The sequence below is a fragment of the Sparus aurata genome, chromosome 16 (genome assembly GCF_900880675.1).
Source record: "Sparus aurata chromosome 16, fSpaAur1.1, whole genome shotgun sequence".
Lineage (NCBI taxonomy): Eukaryota > Metazoa > Chordata > Actinopteri > Spariformes > Sparidae > Sparus > Sparus aurata.
In genome coordinates this window covers 5,463,937-5,482,814 of record NC_044202.1, presented here as the reverse complement: position 1 = coordinate 5,482,814, position 18,878 = coordinate 5,463,937, and the positions used below count along the sequence as shown (strand labels likewise).

At 39.9% G+C, this 18,878-nt stretch overlaps 1 protein-coding gene and 1 gene segment (V, D, J or C); both read left to right on the top strand.

Moving 5' to 3' along the window:
* The first annotated feature begins 739 nt into the window (after positions 1–739).
* LOC115566049 (M1-specific T cell receptor beta chain-like) lies at positions 740–13,326 on the top strand. The gene is made up of 8 exons (XM_030391804.1): positions 740–788; positions 979–1,281; positions 6,660–6,674; positions 11,173–11,211; positions 11,875–12,195; positions 12,298–12,324; positions 12,758–12,864; positions 12,970–13,326. The coding sequence occupies exons 1-8, from the start codon at positions 740–742 to the stop codon at positions 12,994–12,996; spliced, it is 888 nt and encodes a 295-aa protein (XP_030247664.1). The 3' UTR covers positions 12,997–13,326.
* Positions 2,900–3,831, top strand: LOC115566108 (T cell receptor alpha variable 1-1-like). The segment is given in 2 exon segments: positions 2,900–3,010; positions 3,107–3,831. Coding segments are annotated over 2 exon segments (348 nt in total).
* Positions 13,327–18,878: the final 5,552 nt, after the last annotated feature.

Genomic DNA, 18,878 nt, shown 5'->3' with positions numbered 1-18,878 from the left:
CCATGGAGAAGAACTTTGACGCACGTTTCAAAATAACGGGCCAGTCACTGCGCCAAGCTCAGCTTGTTATCTCCAACATTACCTCAACAGACAGTGCAAAGTACTTCTGTGCAGCTCGTAGGGCACAGTGCTTCAAGTCCTCTGGCTCCTTTACAAAAACCTGCTGGCCCGGTATCAAACATGCACCTGCATCAAATCTAAAGGAAGTAGAGAAAAGACTGTTTTTTCACACAGTAGCTGCTGTAGTTTTCAGTGAAGAAAGGTTATAAAAATGTTCTTGTAGACTGTCAATTTTAGTTATCAAAAAGCAATTTGGAATCAGCCAAGAAAATCTCTTATACATGTTGTTGTGCACCTCAACTCTTTCCTGCAAGGCCTGTGCAATATAATCTACTGTACTTTATACTGTATCGTCTTAGATTTTGAATATCATATCTTGTCACATGGCATAACTGTTTTTCCCCCTGGTTTTAAAGGCTTCATAAATAAAATGATGTTTCTGAACGCAGCATCCTGTTCCACTCGTTCTTATGGTTGCCTTTATCCACTTAATATACAGTATATTATGTTTGGAGTGTGGTGATATTATTTTAAGGCCATATCTTGTTGACACCCATCTGTAGTTCCTCCCCTTGGTTTATTTACCACGTCAGAGATTCCGATGTAATTTCCTCCAGTCAGATCTCAAGTGATGTCTCGCTGTATTTTCATTCACTTAACTTCCTCTTCATGAGTCAAAATGATGGCAGGTTTCGCCACCTTGACTTTCTTTATTCTCTGTGCTACAGGTAGAGTTAACATTGATGAAGTTAAAACCAATTATGAACTAAATCTTTCTTCCTCTCATTGAATCTGAGATGAAAATATTTCTGGGTGCTCTTGATTTAATAATAAATTAACAAACTTGATGACATGATATAATTGAAAATGATTTAGCAGACATTTGTTAGTAAAACCTTTCTTCTTCTTGTCTTTCAGATGTTTCTCAGTCGGTGCTGATCACTCAGTGGCCCGACTACATCTCCGGTCGTCCCGGTGGCTCGGCAGAAATGCACTGCTACCAGAATGACACAAATTATGACTATCTGTACTGGTACAGGCAGCAGAGAGGAAAAGCTCTCCAGTTAATAGTGTACATATTAGCAAGCAACACAAACTACGAAGAAGAATTCAAGTCTGGTTTTGAGGCGGTGAGTTCGACGAAGAAGAAGTGGTCTCTGACGATACGGAGCTTTAAGAAGGAGGATGAGGCTGTTTATCTGTGCGCTGCCAGTCTACACAGTGATGTGGGAGACCTCAGGGCTGTGACAAAAACATACAGCGAGGAGGCTGCTGACTGATCCCACACCTGACTCACATTAATTATAATCAAATACAAGAAGAGAGATGATATATACCACACACATTGTTTCACTTATAAGGTCATTTCTTAATTTTAGAGGTCAGTTTATGTCTTTTTATTCATTTGTGTCAAACTTCAAACAATCTAGTCAGTAATTTTCCAGAAATATGACACAAACTTTTAAACGAAATCTTGTTTATTTTTTGTCCTGTTAATGTTTGATTGGAACACACACACACATAAAAACAATGCAATGAACTAATAGCCAACTAAAATACATTCATATATAATTCAATGTGAATAACCACATAACTTAATCTATATAGAATGTAAAAAATAATATTTCACACATCACAATCAAATGGTGATATTGATAGAAAGCTGATTATGGATTGAAACGGATTTATTCAAAGATTATATTGTTAAAACCTCCTTAAGTCTACAAGATATCTGACAATTAACAAACATATCTACTGTATGTAAGTACATGATACTTGTGAATGTAAAAACAGAATCAATACTAGTTTAAGTGCCGATTTTCACTAATTTTATCTACAGTAAGTTAATAAAACGTAATTACAGAATTAACCTTGAATGTAACATTTTAAATGAAAATTGTGTCATTCTTCTAATTTTTCATGTCATTTTATTATAGAAATGTAAATTCTATTCAGTCTATTTTGTATAATTTTATGAGTATTTTGTGTACTTCCATTTTTTTTTCGGGAAATCTGTTATAAACAGGAATAAATCTATGAATTTGCTTGTTTGTGTTTGTGTTTTTCTTACATTTGTGCAAATTCCTGTCCTGAATAGATTCAACCAATAGGTGGAGGCACTGCACATGGTATAAAGTTTTATCATGAGAATGTGGTGATGAATTCACACACACACACACACACACACACACACACACACACACACACACACACACATTACTCCGAGCCTCTCTTCTCTCAGGGCAACACTTTCCTCTCGACGGTGCTCGACAATGTCTTGCACACCACTGCACACATTCCTCTTCTTCTGGTTTTCGTGTAAGATCTCAAAGTTAATCCTGAGTAACATTAAACTACCATTTGAATAAGTTTAAAATGCAATAAAAATATCCTGTTAGAGAAATTATATACATGCTGTATCTTCTTGTCTGTTGCTTCAGTAACGTTTCTCTAAATCTGCCTCTTCCACAGGTCAGGTGAGCGCTGTTACAATTCGGCAATCTCCCTCCCAGACAGTGGAGGAGAGCAGTGAAGTCCACATTAACTGCAGCCATGATGATACCAGCCTGGTTGTAATGCTCTGGTACCAGCAAATAAGAGACAGCCAGTCCATGACCCTCATCGGGTACGGGTATGAATATACCCCAAACTACGAGGGTCAGTTTGAAAAACAATTCAAGCTGACGAGAGAAAACACAGTGAAGGGAACGCTGAGCATTCGCAGTGCAAACCTGTCAGACTCGGCTGTTTACTTCTGCGCTGCCAGTGCACAGTGATGTGGTTGAACGACACTCCCTCACAAAAAACCCCTCAGCTCCTTCCTGTGAGCGAGTGTCTCTCTTGTTTTTTACTACAGGCTCACTGAAGGAAGCTGTTTCTCCTGCAGCAGACGACCAAACCTGAACGATGTCTCCGTTTGTGATCGGATTTCTTCTCATTTTGCTGCCATGTAATGAAGACACTTGCAAAAATACTGATTTAAATATGTAATTTTAGTCATACAGTATGTTTTTGAAACATTTCCTTAAATCTGTTTGTCCCATAGATCGAGCTACCTGTGTGGCATTTCAGCCATCTCATCCGAAAATAGTCCCTGAAAAGACCAGAGTGGACGTACAGTGCAGTCACAATGACAGCAGTCTGGATGGGATGCTCTGGTACCAGCAAACAGAGAGCGGTCTCATCAATTTTATTGGGTACAACTACTTCGGCAGCGTTCCGGTCACTATGGAGCAGTTTGAAGATCGGTTTGAGATCACAAGAGCAGACATCCGAACGGGAGCTCTGATCATTCAGAGCGTGAGTGTGTCAGACTCGGCTGTGTATTTCTGTGCCGGCAGTACACAGTGATGTGGTTTATTGTCGCCCCACTACTAAAAACCCTGCTCTCCTTTTCTTTGTTGTTTTCATGTAGAGGATCCTGACTGGCAGGCTGGTTCTCGGGTTCTCAGTAGCTCTCTGTAAACACCCAGAGGAGATCAGAGAGATGTGTGTGTAAAGTAAATAGTTTGCTGAGATGTTAAAGGATAAGTCCCCACAAAATGAGCATTCAATCATTATCTATCTTATCCCCTGTCAATGGAAAGCCGGGTAATGTTTCTTAGTCCAATGAAATCCAAGATTCTAGAAGTGTAGAAATGCGAGAATGCGTTATAATTATAAACCAGAGATAATTGAATGAGTTCTGACTTGTCGACAGAAGAATACACAAAGGACTTTTTCACTATGGTGGTGGATTACAAGGTGGAGGATTACAAGTACCTGGGTGTTACCATCAACCACAGACTGGACTGGAGATCTAACACTGAAGCTGTTTACAAGAAGGGGATGAGCAGACTTTACTTCCTGAGGAAGCTGAGATCCTTCAACGTGTGCAGCAAGATGTTGGAGATCTTTTATCAGTCTGTGGTGGCCAGCGTACTTTTCTTTGCTGTGGTTTGTTGGGGAAGCAGCATCGGAGCCAGCGACACCAACAGACTCAACAAACTGATCAGGAGGGCTGGCTCTGTGATTGGCTGCAAACAGGACACTCTGGAGGCTGTGGTGGAGAGGAGGACACTGAAAAAACTGTTATCCATCATGGATAATCCTCTCCACCCTCTCCAACTCACACTGGTCAGACAGCGGAGCACCTTCTCCGGAAGACTGCTTCAGCTTCGCTGTCGAAGCAACAGATACAGGAAATCTTTCCTGCCACAATCCATCACTTTATATAATAACTCTCTCACCTCTGCCTGACAGAGAACTCTGGTCTCTCTACTGTTTTGTTGTATATATTATTATTGTTATAGTATATTTTGCATATTTTGTTTTGTTGTATATATTATTATTGTTTACTGTTTATAGCACACTGTGCACTGTATATATACACTATGTTTATATTGGATTCTATTTATGTTATGTACGAAGTGTTTTATTTGCTGACCCACTACTGCTGTAACAAAATAATTTCCCAGTCTGGGATCATTAAAGTAATTCTATCTATCTATCTATCTATCTATCTATCTATCTATGGACGCCAGTTGAACAGTGGTGAGAAGACCAGTCATGTTTGGATGCCAGTGTAGGCATGCAAAGCCGGGAGCCACACCTGTAAAGAGTTGATGCAGCCGCCATAGTTGTTCGGAGCAATGCTGGGTATTCTGAGACGTGCACGGTGACTGTATGATGTGACTCATCACTGTTGAGAAAAAAAGACAAACCAACCTGAACCAGCACATCGTCCGCTCTGGTTGAAAGGGGGTAAATAAGTGCTACATTCAGACGCAAACACTTTAACGCTCACAGATGAGAGTTTGTATTCAACCCTGTCAACACCATCCAAACTACATGAAAAATGATGGTCATGAATCACAACAAGAAATCAACTCACAATGTCAATTTCACGACTACACAACAGTCAACGCCACGACATCAAATACAAGACAGCAGGAGAGCGAACATGTCAGCCAGCAGCCACGTGACCTTTAAAGTGAAACTCTTGCCAAAAAGCAACCGAGGCTTTATTTGTGATTGAATATGAGTCAAATGCAATCGGTGTAAATGCATAATTACAACGAAAGAGGCACTTTTAAGATTTACCATGGTTATGTTTTCGGGCAAGCTTATTTTCAATGGATTGCATGGGGCACTGGCACGCTAGCATTAAAATTTATTTTCAAAAGTCTAAGAAGGCTCGACACAACATGAAACTTTGCTGGTAGTATCACCAGGGTCTCTACACATGAACACGAGCATTGAGAACATTGTTTGTGTTCTCAATGCTCGTGTTCATGTGTAGAGACCCTGGTGATACAACGAGCAGAGTTTCATGTTGTGCCGAGCCTTCTTACTGTTTTAAAAATAGCGATTTTGATGCTAGCGTAAAAGTGCCCCATGCACTCCACTGAAAATTAGCTTGCCCAAAAATGAAACTACGGTAAATCTTAAAAGTGCCTCTTTTGTCATAATTATGCTTTTACACAAAGGTTTGACTCATATTCAGTCACAAATAAAGCCTTGGCTGCTTTTTGGCGATAGTTTCACTTTTAGTTAGCCGCCTGTTAGCTTAGCAAAGCGAACACCTAATGAACAATGTCTAAACTTCAACTCATGACAGCTCACATGTAAGCACAAGAATAAAGGTTTAATTTGGAAAAAAATGCATGGACTTTTGGCATTCTAGAGGAAGTATTTAAGGAGAAACCTACCCTGTTAAACTCAGATTCAGATGTTTTTCCACCCTGATGATGGTTTATGTTTGCAGCATCACGTTTTTTTCACCTGATGTTTATTAAAGATTGACATACGGCACTGGAAACATCCATATAAAAACATCAGAAACACAATGAATGAGAATTCTTTTATCTTTTATTCTTTTATGTTATTCTCCGATGATGTCTTCATGTGATCATGTGACCTCCTTGCTTGCTTGTACAGATTCAGCCTCATTCGGCTGGAAGAGGGCTCATCGCTGACATCATGCTGATCTCAGTCCTCTATCTGTCGCTTCTTTTACACTCAGGTGGGTTTTATGTATCGGCTCATAATGGATCTTTTAACTAACGGGTGCTTGAATGTTCCCATCACATCTGCACGTCATTTATTCACTGTTCAGTTACATCAGTGAAACATTATCCTTTGTGTGCTGCAGGTCTCGCAGTCATTGTTCTTCAGCCCGGAGATCAAGTGTCTAACCCAGGAGACTCGGTGACGCTGGAGTGCAGCATGGGTCCAGAGTTCAACATGGGCAGCTACACCATGTTCTGGTACCGGCAAACCCACCACGGCGCTCCGGTGGAGTTCATCATCAGAGAGCACGGTCAAACTGACGGGCACTTCCAGTCCTCTCTCAAAACAACGCAAAACAGCTTCACTCTTGTAATAAGTGAGCTGCTTCTCAATGACAGCAGCACCTACTACTGTGCTGCCAGTCACAGTGATGCACACAGAGCAGACCGTCATACAAATAACAAGAGTGACTGTCACAGATGGCACACAGGCAGGAAGGAGCTGTGGTTTACTGGGTGTTTACTGAAGTACAGTACAGTGAGATTTTCGCAGCGTCCAAACTTTTTTGGGGGGGAATTGAGGTCAAAGTATAATGCTCTTCGCTTTAGCAAGGAACTCAAAACGTGCAGTTGCGGCCCAGTGTCCACTAGGAGACGGAGGCTGTACAGAGAGGCTTGTATGAATCTGTGAAACTATAGGAACGTATGAAAGAGTTCCTGGCTAGAGAAACACAGCTTTGATCGTAGCAGTGCAGTCAGGTCTGATTTTATAAAGTCTGGGTAACTCTGTAATCAACGTGGCAATGATCGTCTTCTTGGCTTCAGTTCTGATCTTCTCCAGTAAGAACATTTTTAAATCAGCTAAGAGGATTTTAACCAACAGATTTTCTTGCTCACTGTAGTTTGTTCCATTTTTTTCCCCCCTTTTACAGATTTCTCCTTCTGCGTGAAGCTTCATCAGCCTCCGTTTGCGATGAGTCATGAGGGAGACCCGGCTGTGGCGCTGCAGTGTGAACAAGACGACGATCAGTATTTCTACATGTACTGGTACAGACGAAGCAGCGGCGGGGAGATACAGCTTCTGACATATTCTGTTGGTAAAAACGCGCAGGCCACTGAAGCTCCCTTCAGCAAGTCCAAGTTCACCATGTCCCGGCCTGCAGTGCTGACATCCTCTCTGCGTATTCACCCCGTCCAGGCTGCAGACTCGGCTGTGTATTACTGCGCGTCGAGTCGAGCACAGTGGCTCAGAAAGCCTCAGCAGCTAAACAAGAACCTCAAGAAGAAACCAGAGGGAGAAAACGAGGAGGAGGAGGAGGAGGAGGAGGAGGAGGAGGAGGAGGGATGAATGAGGAAGCTATTGAAGGGCAACATTAATGTGGCATGAAAATAAAAACTGGGTCAACAACTAAAAGAGAGAAAAAAACAGAATGATAAACACAACAAGCTTGTAAAAGAACTGCCTCTCAGTTCAGTGATGTTCCTGCGACACCACAGCGCTGATCGCCTCAGATAAGTTAGCAGGTGGTGACGCTGTAAGGTTTACAGAACATTATTGCCCTGTACAGCTTCTCATGTGTCACTCAAGTCTGCAGTGTCTGTTATGTTTTAATTCTGCGTGCAAACCGTCAATATCAAGGAACTATCGCACTTAAAAGGTTAGTATACACTGACCTCTGCAGGGTTCATCTGAGATTACACCTAAGTGTCGTAGTTTAAAGTGGAATTGCTACTTACAACTTGCTCTTCCAAGTGGTGTTACTGCGGTGCCACAGCCACAAAGACAACGGACTGATTTCCTTTTCCCTCAGAGTAGCAACTGAGAGCAACACAGGAGGAAAGCACAAAATGAGTCTATAATGGAGATGTGACAGCAGATGGACATGGTGTCAGACCGACGGCCTGACCGGCTCGTCAGTCAGCCCCCATTTTCCAGGCAGATTTCATGGCAAAGAACCAAATAGCAAAGTGAAATCTGTAATGAAATACTGAACTCTACAGGAGCACAACTCAGCTCATGTGATAAAGTGCAAAGCTAAGAAATAATATCAACACTCCCTGAGTAAGAGACAGAGTGTTTATTTTGTTTTTACTGCTTTTCCGACACATATACATATATATACACACACAAACATATATATATACACATATATATACATATATGTATATATGTATATGTATATATATGTATATGTATATATGTATACATATGTATATACACATACAGTATATGTATATAGATATGTTTATATATGTATATGTATACACATATACATATATACACATATATACACCTATATCCATATATATATATATATATATGTATACATATACATATACATATATACACACATATATACATATATATATATATACATATATACATATACATATACATATATATACATATACATATATATATAGGCTACATATATACATATACATATATATACATATATATACATATACATGAAAGTCTGATATTTGATTTCTTTAAGCTCTGTTTTGGTCTCCACCAACAGCTTTTAGGAGAAATCTGGTTCTTTAGCTCCATTGTGTTGACCAACTACATGTAAACTTTGTCTGCCTGCTGTTTAGCACTGCTAACTGATACAGATCAGAAACTAAGGAGGATATAAAGATAACAGAGGTGCTGCAAAACCAAAATAAATAGCATAAAGATGCTAAAATGCTTCATAGGATGGAGTGGGACTGTGGGTTCATCATTACATTAGAAAGTCGTTAATGTTACTCTGTGGATTTTTGTCTCCCCTCTTCTCTGAGAACTGGGAGGATAAAGAGGTGTGACCAGCAGTGATGTCACTTCCTCTGAGGAGTGGCGAACAAACCCCCAAAAAAGCACAGTTTTATCTTCACCTCCCCTCTGTTGTTGCTTCTTTTCTTAGCCGTCACAGAAATAGCAGCAGTCAGGTTGGAGCTGGTTCAGCCGTCACCCAGCCCGACCTGCACAGCTGCTCCCACAGAAACGCATGATGGAGGCTGAGATATGGAGGAGCTGGGTGGGGGAAGGAGAGGGGGGAGAACGAAAGCAACATCAGGTTTTTGTGTGACAGTTTCTCATCGTGGGGACAGGGGGCCACGGTGATACATCCCCATAGAGCCGTCGTACAAAAACCTCCTCCCATTGACTCCCATTGTTTAGACGGCTACATGCTAATTTGGAGTAGAAAAAAACAATAATCTGAGGGTTTATAAGACGTTTGAACACTTTGATATCGAAAAGTCAATTACTATGAAGGAAGCTGGATAAAAAAGATTTTTTTAAAAATACTTTTAGGTTACAATTGGAGCATTTGAAGTGTTTTTTTTTTAATGATCCTGAACACAAACAAAACAACTTTGAACATCATGAAGCTCATCCTGCATGTTTGAATCTTCTTCCTCTTCTGGATTATCAGAATGTCTCAACAGGCTGATTCTGGAAAGTTTTGTGACTTTTTGTTGGAGGAGACATTCAGTGTGACACCGGAACTGAAGCTTACTTTGGAAAGGGAACAAAACTCACTGTTTTGGGTAAGTCGAAGAGTTGCACCTTAAGTTCACTGAAACAAAACTTAAGTAGTCAAACTGTTAGTATGAAAGTGAAGTAAAACCAGTTTATATATAAAAGATAAAGTATTGAGCTGAAGTGAAAACACTGTGACCTTCAACAGTCCTGCTTACTTCGGCGAAGGAACCAAACTCACTGTTTTAGGTAAATATTTCACTTCATTACTTTATTTTAATGTCACGTTGCTAAACAACGTAAACAAGTAAAACTTCTTAAGGATAATTCTAGTAGAAAAGACACAAGAGTTTCATGCTCAGTATTTCTGCACTGTGACAAAGCTGAAGCAAACAAACAAAACCGACTCTTTTCCATAAGATAATAATGAAAAGAAATGTGGATGTATGTCACAGCCTTTGAAATATAAGCAGTGCCTTAAAAATCATACTGTATTTAGGACTTTATAGTTCAGGTTGGGTTAGAAGCTTTGTGATGTTAAGCTGAAGCGCTGTGACAATTATGAAGCCTACTTCGGCCAGGGAACAAAACTGACTGTTTTTTATTAAGAGATACTGTTAAAGTTCATTAAATATTGGTCAGGTATTATTTTGAAAGAAGTTTCTGACACTGTTAAATTCACACCAAGGCTCCACTAACAAACCATTAAAGCACGATTAAAGCTGTTACGTGGCTAAATAATCATAAAATAGCCACAAAAGCATGCAAATGTTTAAGATGTGAAGGCTAGTGAAGGAAGATTTCACTCTTCTTTTTTTTTGCAAAAATAAAGGGAGATTAAAGTCTTTACAGTCAAAGAGTGAGAAACTTGGAATAATGTCAAAGTGTCAGAGACAAAGAGAGGCTGGAGGAAGAGGTTTTTTCACGGTTGTAAGTCTCTGTGCTCCTACGCCGAGGCTCATTTTGGATCTGGAACTAAACTCACCGTTTTAGGTAAGAAAACCTGCAGCGAAACCACCCCACAGAGCTTCAGTCACAGGTTCAAGTGTATGTTTAGATTATGGGCAATTTTAAGATTACATTTATGAAACACTTTATTTGATGGTTGTGGAACAAAGTGTACTGAGCTTAAAGTGTGAAAGAAGTTCTTGCAGAAGTTAGTTTGTGTCAGTAAAGTCAAGACGTCTCATCGTTTGTTCTTCAGCAAAAAGTGCTGCAGAGATAAAAAAAATTGGCTCTTGGCCCAGATTATTTCTCTCACATGGAGTTATGATCAGGTCTGTGAGATACTGTGAGTTTCCAGTCAGAAGCTTACTTTGGACCTGGAACTAAACTCACTGTTTTAGGTAAGAAATGAAAGATTATTTGGTATATATATATATATAAATACAGTATATCTAAAAGGAAGCAGTGCAAAATATATCGAATTATACGTTTTTTTGTTTGATTTATGCTCTTAAATGGACGTTAAATCAGCAGTTTAATAGTGTCGAGACGAGATTCAGTTTGGTTAGAGCATTCCCTCTAAAAGAAATGTAAGTGTGCACAGTTAAATGTTTGTAGTTGATTTGAAAGAATAGCCGGTTTATAGCCGTCACTGCGGAGAGGTTGAGTAAGTTTTCCTGCAGTCTTGTATCAATGTGTCCAACTACGAAGCTGCTTACTTCGGCAGTGGAACCAAACTGACTGTGTTGGGTAAGAAATCTGCTAAAATCACACGCATGTATGTTTGTTTACTGACCTTAATTCAACCCAAATCTGCCAAGTTAAATGATGTGTTTTCATGATTATTTAGTGATTATGTCATGCATGTGTTTGTTATCAAAAGTGCCAAGAAAGTAAAATCTATAGATTCACTTCAACAGCAGAAAAGTTTTACTTGGTCCAGGTCATTCGATTACTCTTATAGTTATCTGTCTTAAAAGGTGTTTGATGACATTAGTCTTCAGCAGTAAATCTATTCAAATCAGTCGACACCGTCTCATCCGCAAAACAGTGTTTTTTTACTTGCATTAGTCGAGAAGAGAAGGGACAAAAACTGAAAAAAATAATCTGTTGGTTAGCTAAATGGTGATTGTGATTGTGCTTTGTGTACTCGTTAGGGAAAAACTCAAATCAAGATAGATTTAGTGAGCCACAGTAGTCAGGAGAGCGAACCGAACTAACTGTTCTTGGCAAGATCACTACAATAACATCAAATCAAACACGTATCGCAAGAAAAGAATGAAGAGTTTGAGTATGAATACAAAAACTGGAGTTGACCATGTTGTTTTGGTCGTTACAACAAGTACAACTGTTCATGCTTCACGTAGATTTAGACCATGCAGCTTTAATATTTGTGATTTCTGTCTTTTGCAGAACCAAATCGGACCATTACTGCGCCAAAAGTGAAAGTGCTCAAGCCGTGCAAGAGTCAAAAGGGGAACAAGACCTTAGTTTGTGTGGCCCGTGGATTCTACCCAGACCATGTCAGTGTGTCCTGGGAGATCGACGATGTCGTCGTCGATAAAAAACGCGTGGCGACCGACAACGCAGCCGTGCAGGAGGGCAAACATTACAGGATCACCAGCATGTTGAGGGTCTCAGAAGAGGAGTGGTACACAAAAGGCAAAAAATTCCACTGCGCTGTCCGTTTCTTCAATGGAACAGATTACGTCTATAGTAATGAAACAATCTGGGGTAATAAATCAACATTCTTTTCAAACTCACAAATGATCTGAATCTGAATGTTTCTGATAGAGAACATCTGTCCTGATCTGATCTATTTTATTCTTCTATCAGGTAAATGGAAGGTCGTGATGAACACAGGTAAATATAGTGTTTAGTGATTTTGTAAACATCATATAATCACATACAGAAGAAAACATTTGGTTTGGATCGTTGTGTTTAAATTTCCCTTATGTCCTTTTCATGAGTAACTGGCTTTTTAGGATTTCCACAACAAATCTTGGTCAATAAAGTTCAAATTAAATGTGCTTCCTCACATGTGAATTCCACATTTCCCACACATATTCACATGTGGCTGTTCATTTTCATCATGTCACATGTAAACTGGACATTTTCAGAAGTAATGGGCTTAATTTTGACATGTGAATTACCTAAAATCATACAGAACTGGCCTCATTTCACCTGAATCTGATTTCCAAATGTCCAAAAGTCTGTGTTAGCTTCCTTGACAGAGTGCCCCTGATGTCTCCTCTCTGAATATTGTCACTCATCGTCACGTTTGAACTTTCTGCAGAGCAATATCTGATAACTACTCGGGTCGCCAAAATCTCCTACGGTGTTATCATCGCCAAGAGCTGCGTCTATGGAGCCTTCGTGGCGGTTTTTGTGTGGAAGCTTCAGGTTTGTCCTCCTCTAACCTTGTACATGTGATCCAAAATGCACACTGATCACTTTGTGTTAACCTTCCGAGACATTACGACATTGTGTCCTTTCTGTCTGTTGCAGGGTTCAGCTGGAAAGCAGGACGACTGAGGGCCAAGAATTGAACACACGATCTTCAGGAACAAACAGCAGCAGCAGTAACGGCGGTTACGCAGATATGTGAAATCAGCAAACTTGTTCATTTCTGTTCAGCCGTGATTGTAACGTGTGTTTATTGCACGTACTATATTGCTTTGCGAGCATCTTTTATATCTACACAACAAGAACCGCTCAGGCTACCTGCTTGTTTCGAGTCTTTTCTTTAACAGTTACATTAAGTCTCCAATGTAATGTTTTGTTTGTGATATGAAAGCATCCAACATACATTTTAGATGACTTACACATGGAAAAAGACAATTAAATCGTATACAAACATTGTGATTCGGTCTGTACATATTCTTATAACAAAATGAAAAGCTATAACTGGCATGGAGGAAGATATAGCATGAATTTCTTTTACCAACTCTGTCTGCATTTTGCATTTTTTTAACTATGTGATGCTTAATTTCTTTCTCAATAAAAGTATGTCAGAGGATCTCGTCAATCATGCCATTTCATTCCGTCTCTTAACTTTTGCTCCGAGTATCTGCTTACAGACGATGATAACCTGTCCTAGAAATGACCCACAATGTGGGTATAAACCAGGAAAGACTTTAAGTTTTAAAGAAGTAAAGATTAAGCTGGTATGTTCAGAAAGTGTGTGGATGCGCAGTTTGGACACCATCCCCCTCCCTCGTTGCTGTCACATCTCGTTTCGACACTGAACATCACTTTTTCCAGAGATAGTGAGGTATTTTTAGCTGTTCGCCCACCAGCCTCTTTTCTGAGAAGTCAGTTATTTTTCACCTACATGGTGCTGAAACACCGTCAGAAGCTGCTCATTGTAGTCAGAACATTTTCCAGTAAGCAAACTGAGAGGCGCCTCAAGTTTCCCTGAACACGTTGTCTTTATAGATTAAATAAAACTGAATTATAAAATGTTAACTGAACTTGTTAAAGTGGTTTCATCTGAGCTGTATGTGGTTTTTCCATGTTGCATAAATGAGATAAACCTATGATTCTCTTCACACTCTGTTTATGATTCAAGTTATAACTTTCAAACACTTTCAGTCGGAAAATAAATGTGAGAGTTTGAGTGAGTCTGCCACACAACAACAGCACCTACAGGAAGTCGGCGCTCTCATCTGTGCACAGAAGAAGGTCGAAGCTGTTGTTGGTGAGGGTTTGAAACCCTGCAGGGGAGCAGAGAGCGGCAGCGGAGGAGAGGATGTGGTCACACAGCAGCCTGCAGATCGCTCTCTGTGCTGAGAAATGACGAAGGTGCGACCTTCCTCTTCACCGCAACCTCCGGCTCACACCTGCTCCTCTGCACCAACAACTTCGCACTGCACATCTCTGAGCAGACAGCTGCTAGCACTTCAGTTTCTGTGTCAACTGAACTTACACAATTAACACAAGTAACCTAATGTATTATAAAGAGTCGTAAACATACACAACAGCTGTTTACTGTCATCTGGTGCAGAAACTTGCACAATTTCTTAAAAAACTGAGCCTGTTTTGAAGTAGTTTCTATAAAACTTAAAGACAAAAAATATAGTATTTGAAGTAACTAACTAAATGCTTCTGTCCCAACTGATCTCCATTCCCACTGGATCTTATGAGTAAAGCCCGCAGGTGGACTCAAACTGAAATAACTAACAAACATGTTTGTCCTTACTGAAGTCACACAAACAGGAAACGATGTCTGTGAGACCGCAACAGAAACGCGGCGTGTCTGACATCTGTGAGCTCGATCATTGTATCACCTCCTTCAGATCCTGATCCTGCATCAGTGTTCAATTCTGAGACAAAGCAAAATCACCAGTGAGTTTAAAGACTGAGTCCTGATGGGCTCGTGATAAAAAGGTCACAGTAAATGCGAGGCTGAAATCATAGTTACTATTCAATAAACATGTTTAATGATCCGAAATACAGTTATGCTTTCAAATAAATTCTGACATTTTCCAAGTGGGGTTTTGTATTTGGATCTAAACTAGACTGTTGATCAGAACCACGTGGAGACACCAGAAGCTGCAGACGTCAGCCGGCCGGTCGTCAGGGTGTCATCTGCTGGATGAACCTGCAAAGACTTTTTCTAAAGCACACAATAATTATTTCTGATTCTTACATGCATCTGGAGGCCCAGCTTCCCTTCTGCTGTGTGATAAAAACTGCATATTCTAGAGTGGCCAGTCAAAAAGCACACCAGGAGCATGGATTGTCTCGTAGAGAAGTGCTCACCAACACAGACTTAATAATTGTGTGCTCAAAATCTGAGAGAAAGACTATTTTGTGTGCATCTGAACTATTAGCGTTACTGTGAAATAACGACTTCTCATAGTTAAACATCTCAAAGCCTTTACACACTGAATGTAGCTACAATGTGTCTCAACCAGCAGGGGGAGACACACCTCAACAAATTAAACAAGAAGGGACAACTTAAATACAAATAACAAATGAAAGAAAGTGTGCTGACATACACACATTTTTTGTGATCCCTCAAATATGATAATAATTTCACAAAAAATGTGTCAAGGAGGCAGAATATTTAACAGTTCAATGATAAACCTTATAGTCCATGATGTCAGTGAACTGAAACAGTAAATGTCAGTTGATATACTTCAGGTTCTACTTGTTTTTATACTATATTTATTCATTTTTTTGACTTATTTAACATAAAGTATTTGAAAGAGTGAATTGATGAAACCCTGCATCATTTCAAAAGCCACATGAGGAAGTCGAACATAAACTCCAGGTCACTGTTTGCAGCACTGTTTCTAAAACCAATGAAGTCATGTGCTGCAGGAGGACCTGGAGGACCATGAATGTACCCAGTTACTGTGATCACATCCCACAAAACACACTGCCTGACACTCCCACCTGCAACTACAGCTCTGTGTGTGTTACTACACTGACTGTTATGTGTTTGACTCTGACTTTCTCAACATGGACTTCACCAAACATGGTCTCTGCATCTTGTTACTGTTCCTGCTCTCCATAAAAGGTGAAGTACAGAATTATCAGCAGTGCTGAGCAGCATCGACTAGAACATCTTCTAGAGGGAGAAAAAAAAGTCCCTAAAATATAAAAACAGCAAATGTTCTACTGCATGCAAATCAAAATGTTGACCTCAGGTATTGTTAACTGTTTTTCACACAGGTCTGACTGATGGAAGTGACATCCACCAGACTGACATACTGTGGAGAGACAAGGGTGACAGCGCAACAATGAACTGCAGTCACACCAAGACTGTTGAGTATTTGTGGATGTACTGGTTCAGACAGCTTCCAGGAGCAACAATGGAGCAAATAGTGTACACAACAATTGGCAGAGATAATCAGGAATTTGAACCCAACTTCAGTGAGGAGAAATTCTCAGCCCTCAAACCTGACCCTTACACTGGAACATGCACAGTGAAGAATGTGGAGCCAGGAGATAAAGGCTTGTATTTCTGTGCTGTGAGTCAACACAGTGATACAGACACTTGAGAGCGCTGAACAAAAACCTCAGTGCACTGCTGGCATATGCAGAGCCAAGCTGTCAGGATGCGTTCCCCCTGTTATAAAGGATCAAATTGAAGGATATCAGCCTTAAAATCACAGGACACATTTATTTTTTGGAAAGAAGTCAGGAGTATTAATTTGAAAGTTGTGTGAGCCTCCTTTCATACTGAACAGAGGGCGAACAGTATCTGACAGCAGTACTCCAAGCTGTCAGGATGCGTTCCCCCTGTTTAAATGGCCAAATTGAATGATACAAGCCTGAAAATCACAGGACATATCTGTTGTTTGGAAAGAAGTCAGGAGTATGAATTTGAAAGTTGTGTGAGCCTCCTTTCATACTGAACAGAGGGGGAACAGTATCTGATAGTAGTATTCCAAGCTGTCAGGATGCGTTCCCCCTGTTTAAATGGTCAAATTAAATTATGTCAGCCTGAAAATCACAGGACTTATTTGTTGTGGGGAAAGAAGTCAGGAGTATGAATCTGAAAGGTGTGCGCGCCTCCTTTTATGTTGAACAGAGGGGGAACAATATCTGACAGTCGTACTCCACGCTGTCAGGATGCGTTCCCCCTGTTTAAATGGTCAAATTTAATGATACCAGCCTGAAAATCACAGGACTTATCTGTTGTTTGGAAAGAAGTCAGGAGTATGAATTTGAAAGGTGTGCACGTCTCCTTTCATGTTGAACAGAGGGGGAACAGTATCTGACAGTCGTACTCCACGCTGTCAGGATGCGTTCCCCCTGTTTAAAATGGTCAAATTTAATGATACCAGCCTGAAAATCACAGGACACATTTATTTTTTGGAAAGAAGTCAGGAGTATGAATTTGAAAGTTTTGTGAGCCTCCTTTCATGTTGAACCGAGGGGGAACAGTATCTGACAGCAGTATTCCAAGCTGTCAGGATGCGTTCCCCCTGTTTAAATGGTCAAATTTAATGATACCAGCCTGAAAATCACAGGACACATTTATTTTTTGGAAAGAAGTCAGGAGTATGAATTTGAAAGTTGTGTGAGCCTCCTTTCATACTGAACAGAGGGGGAACAGTATCTGACAGTCGTACTCCACGCTGTCAGGATGCGTTCCCCCTGTTTAAATGGTCAAATTTAATGATACCAGCCTGAAAATCACAGGACACATTTATTTTTTGGAAAGAAGTCAGGAGTATGAATTTGAAAGTTGTGTGAGCCTACTTTCATACTGAACAGAGGGGGAACAGTATCTGACAGCAGTATTCCAAGCTGTCAGGATGCGTTCCCCCTGTTTAAATGGTCAAATTGAATGATATCAGAACCATCTGAACTGATGCACATTTTTGGTTTGTCCTTTCAGTTAAATTATATACACCTCATCTTACATTTTTCATTTGATATTTGAAATCAAAATTAGTTCTGCACAGTTGATCCAAATATCACTCCGGGTTGCAAAATCACAGCATGACTTAAAAAGCTTTTCAGTGAAACCTAAAATTATGGCACAACTAATTATAATTTCCTCTGACTTTGAATCATAACACATCATAGTATATGTTAAATGATCTCAACATGATTGCAGCTCTAATAAAAATCTTTGACCTATCTTTGTGAGTATTTAACTATAAAATAAGTCAATACATTCGTATTTTTTCACTACGCTCTCTTTCATGTTGTTTGAGTGCCATCTAAGACTGGTTGATAATGCTTCAGAATAATACTGCAATATTTTTAGGCTAAATTTCGATAAATATATGTTGATGTTTTGAAATCTCCTAAAAAGAACAAAAAATGAAATTTCACAACATTTCTGACCATATATTGATGTTGCAGGGATGACTATCTTCACTTTCCCAAAGTCTTAACACAATATTATCTTTGATAAATAACCAGTATCAAAATTATCTTACATACTGTAGGGGGACCTCGAGGACCACAAATCATCCAGGATACGTACACCCAGGACTGAACGTCACACACATGACACTCCCACCTGCAGCTTCTTAGACCTCCAACTACTCTGACAGTTGTGTTGGACCTGTTGCAGTCTTTAAAGTGAAGAACATGGACATTATCAAACATTGTCTCCTAATACTTCTGCTCTGGATTACAGGTGAGATCTACCCACAACATTACAGCCTTTAACCTTTGTTCGCAAAAAGATGAAAATCACTCGTGATAATGTTTGCTGTGATACACACAGGTCTAACTGCTGCTGATGATGTGACCCAGGATGACATACTGTGGAGATACAAGGGGGAAAATGCAACAATAACCTGCAGCCACACAAAGGATGTAGACTATATGTACATGTATTGGTACAGACAGCTGCCAGGAGAAACAATGAAACAAATAGTGTTCACTATGGCAAACTCCAATCCTGACTTTCAACCCAACTTCAGAGAGGAGAAATTCTCAGT

Coding starts and splice junctions, on each gene's coding strand:
- LOC115566049 (XM_030391804.1), top strand. CDS start 740: ATGATGGCAGGTTTCGCCACCTTGACTTTCTTTATTCTCTGTGCTACA. Junction 11,212..11,874: donor AACCAAACTGACTGTGTTGG/GTAAGAAATCTG, acceptor TGTCTTTTGCAG/AACCAAATCGGACCATTACT. Junction 12,196..12,297: donor TAGTAATGAAACAATCTGGG/GTAATAAATCAA, acceptor TTCTTCTATCAG/GTAAATGGAAGGTCGTGATG.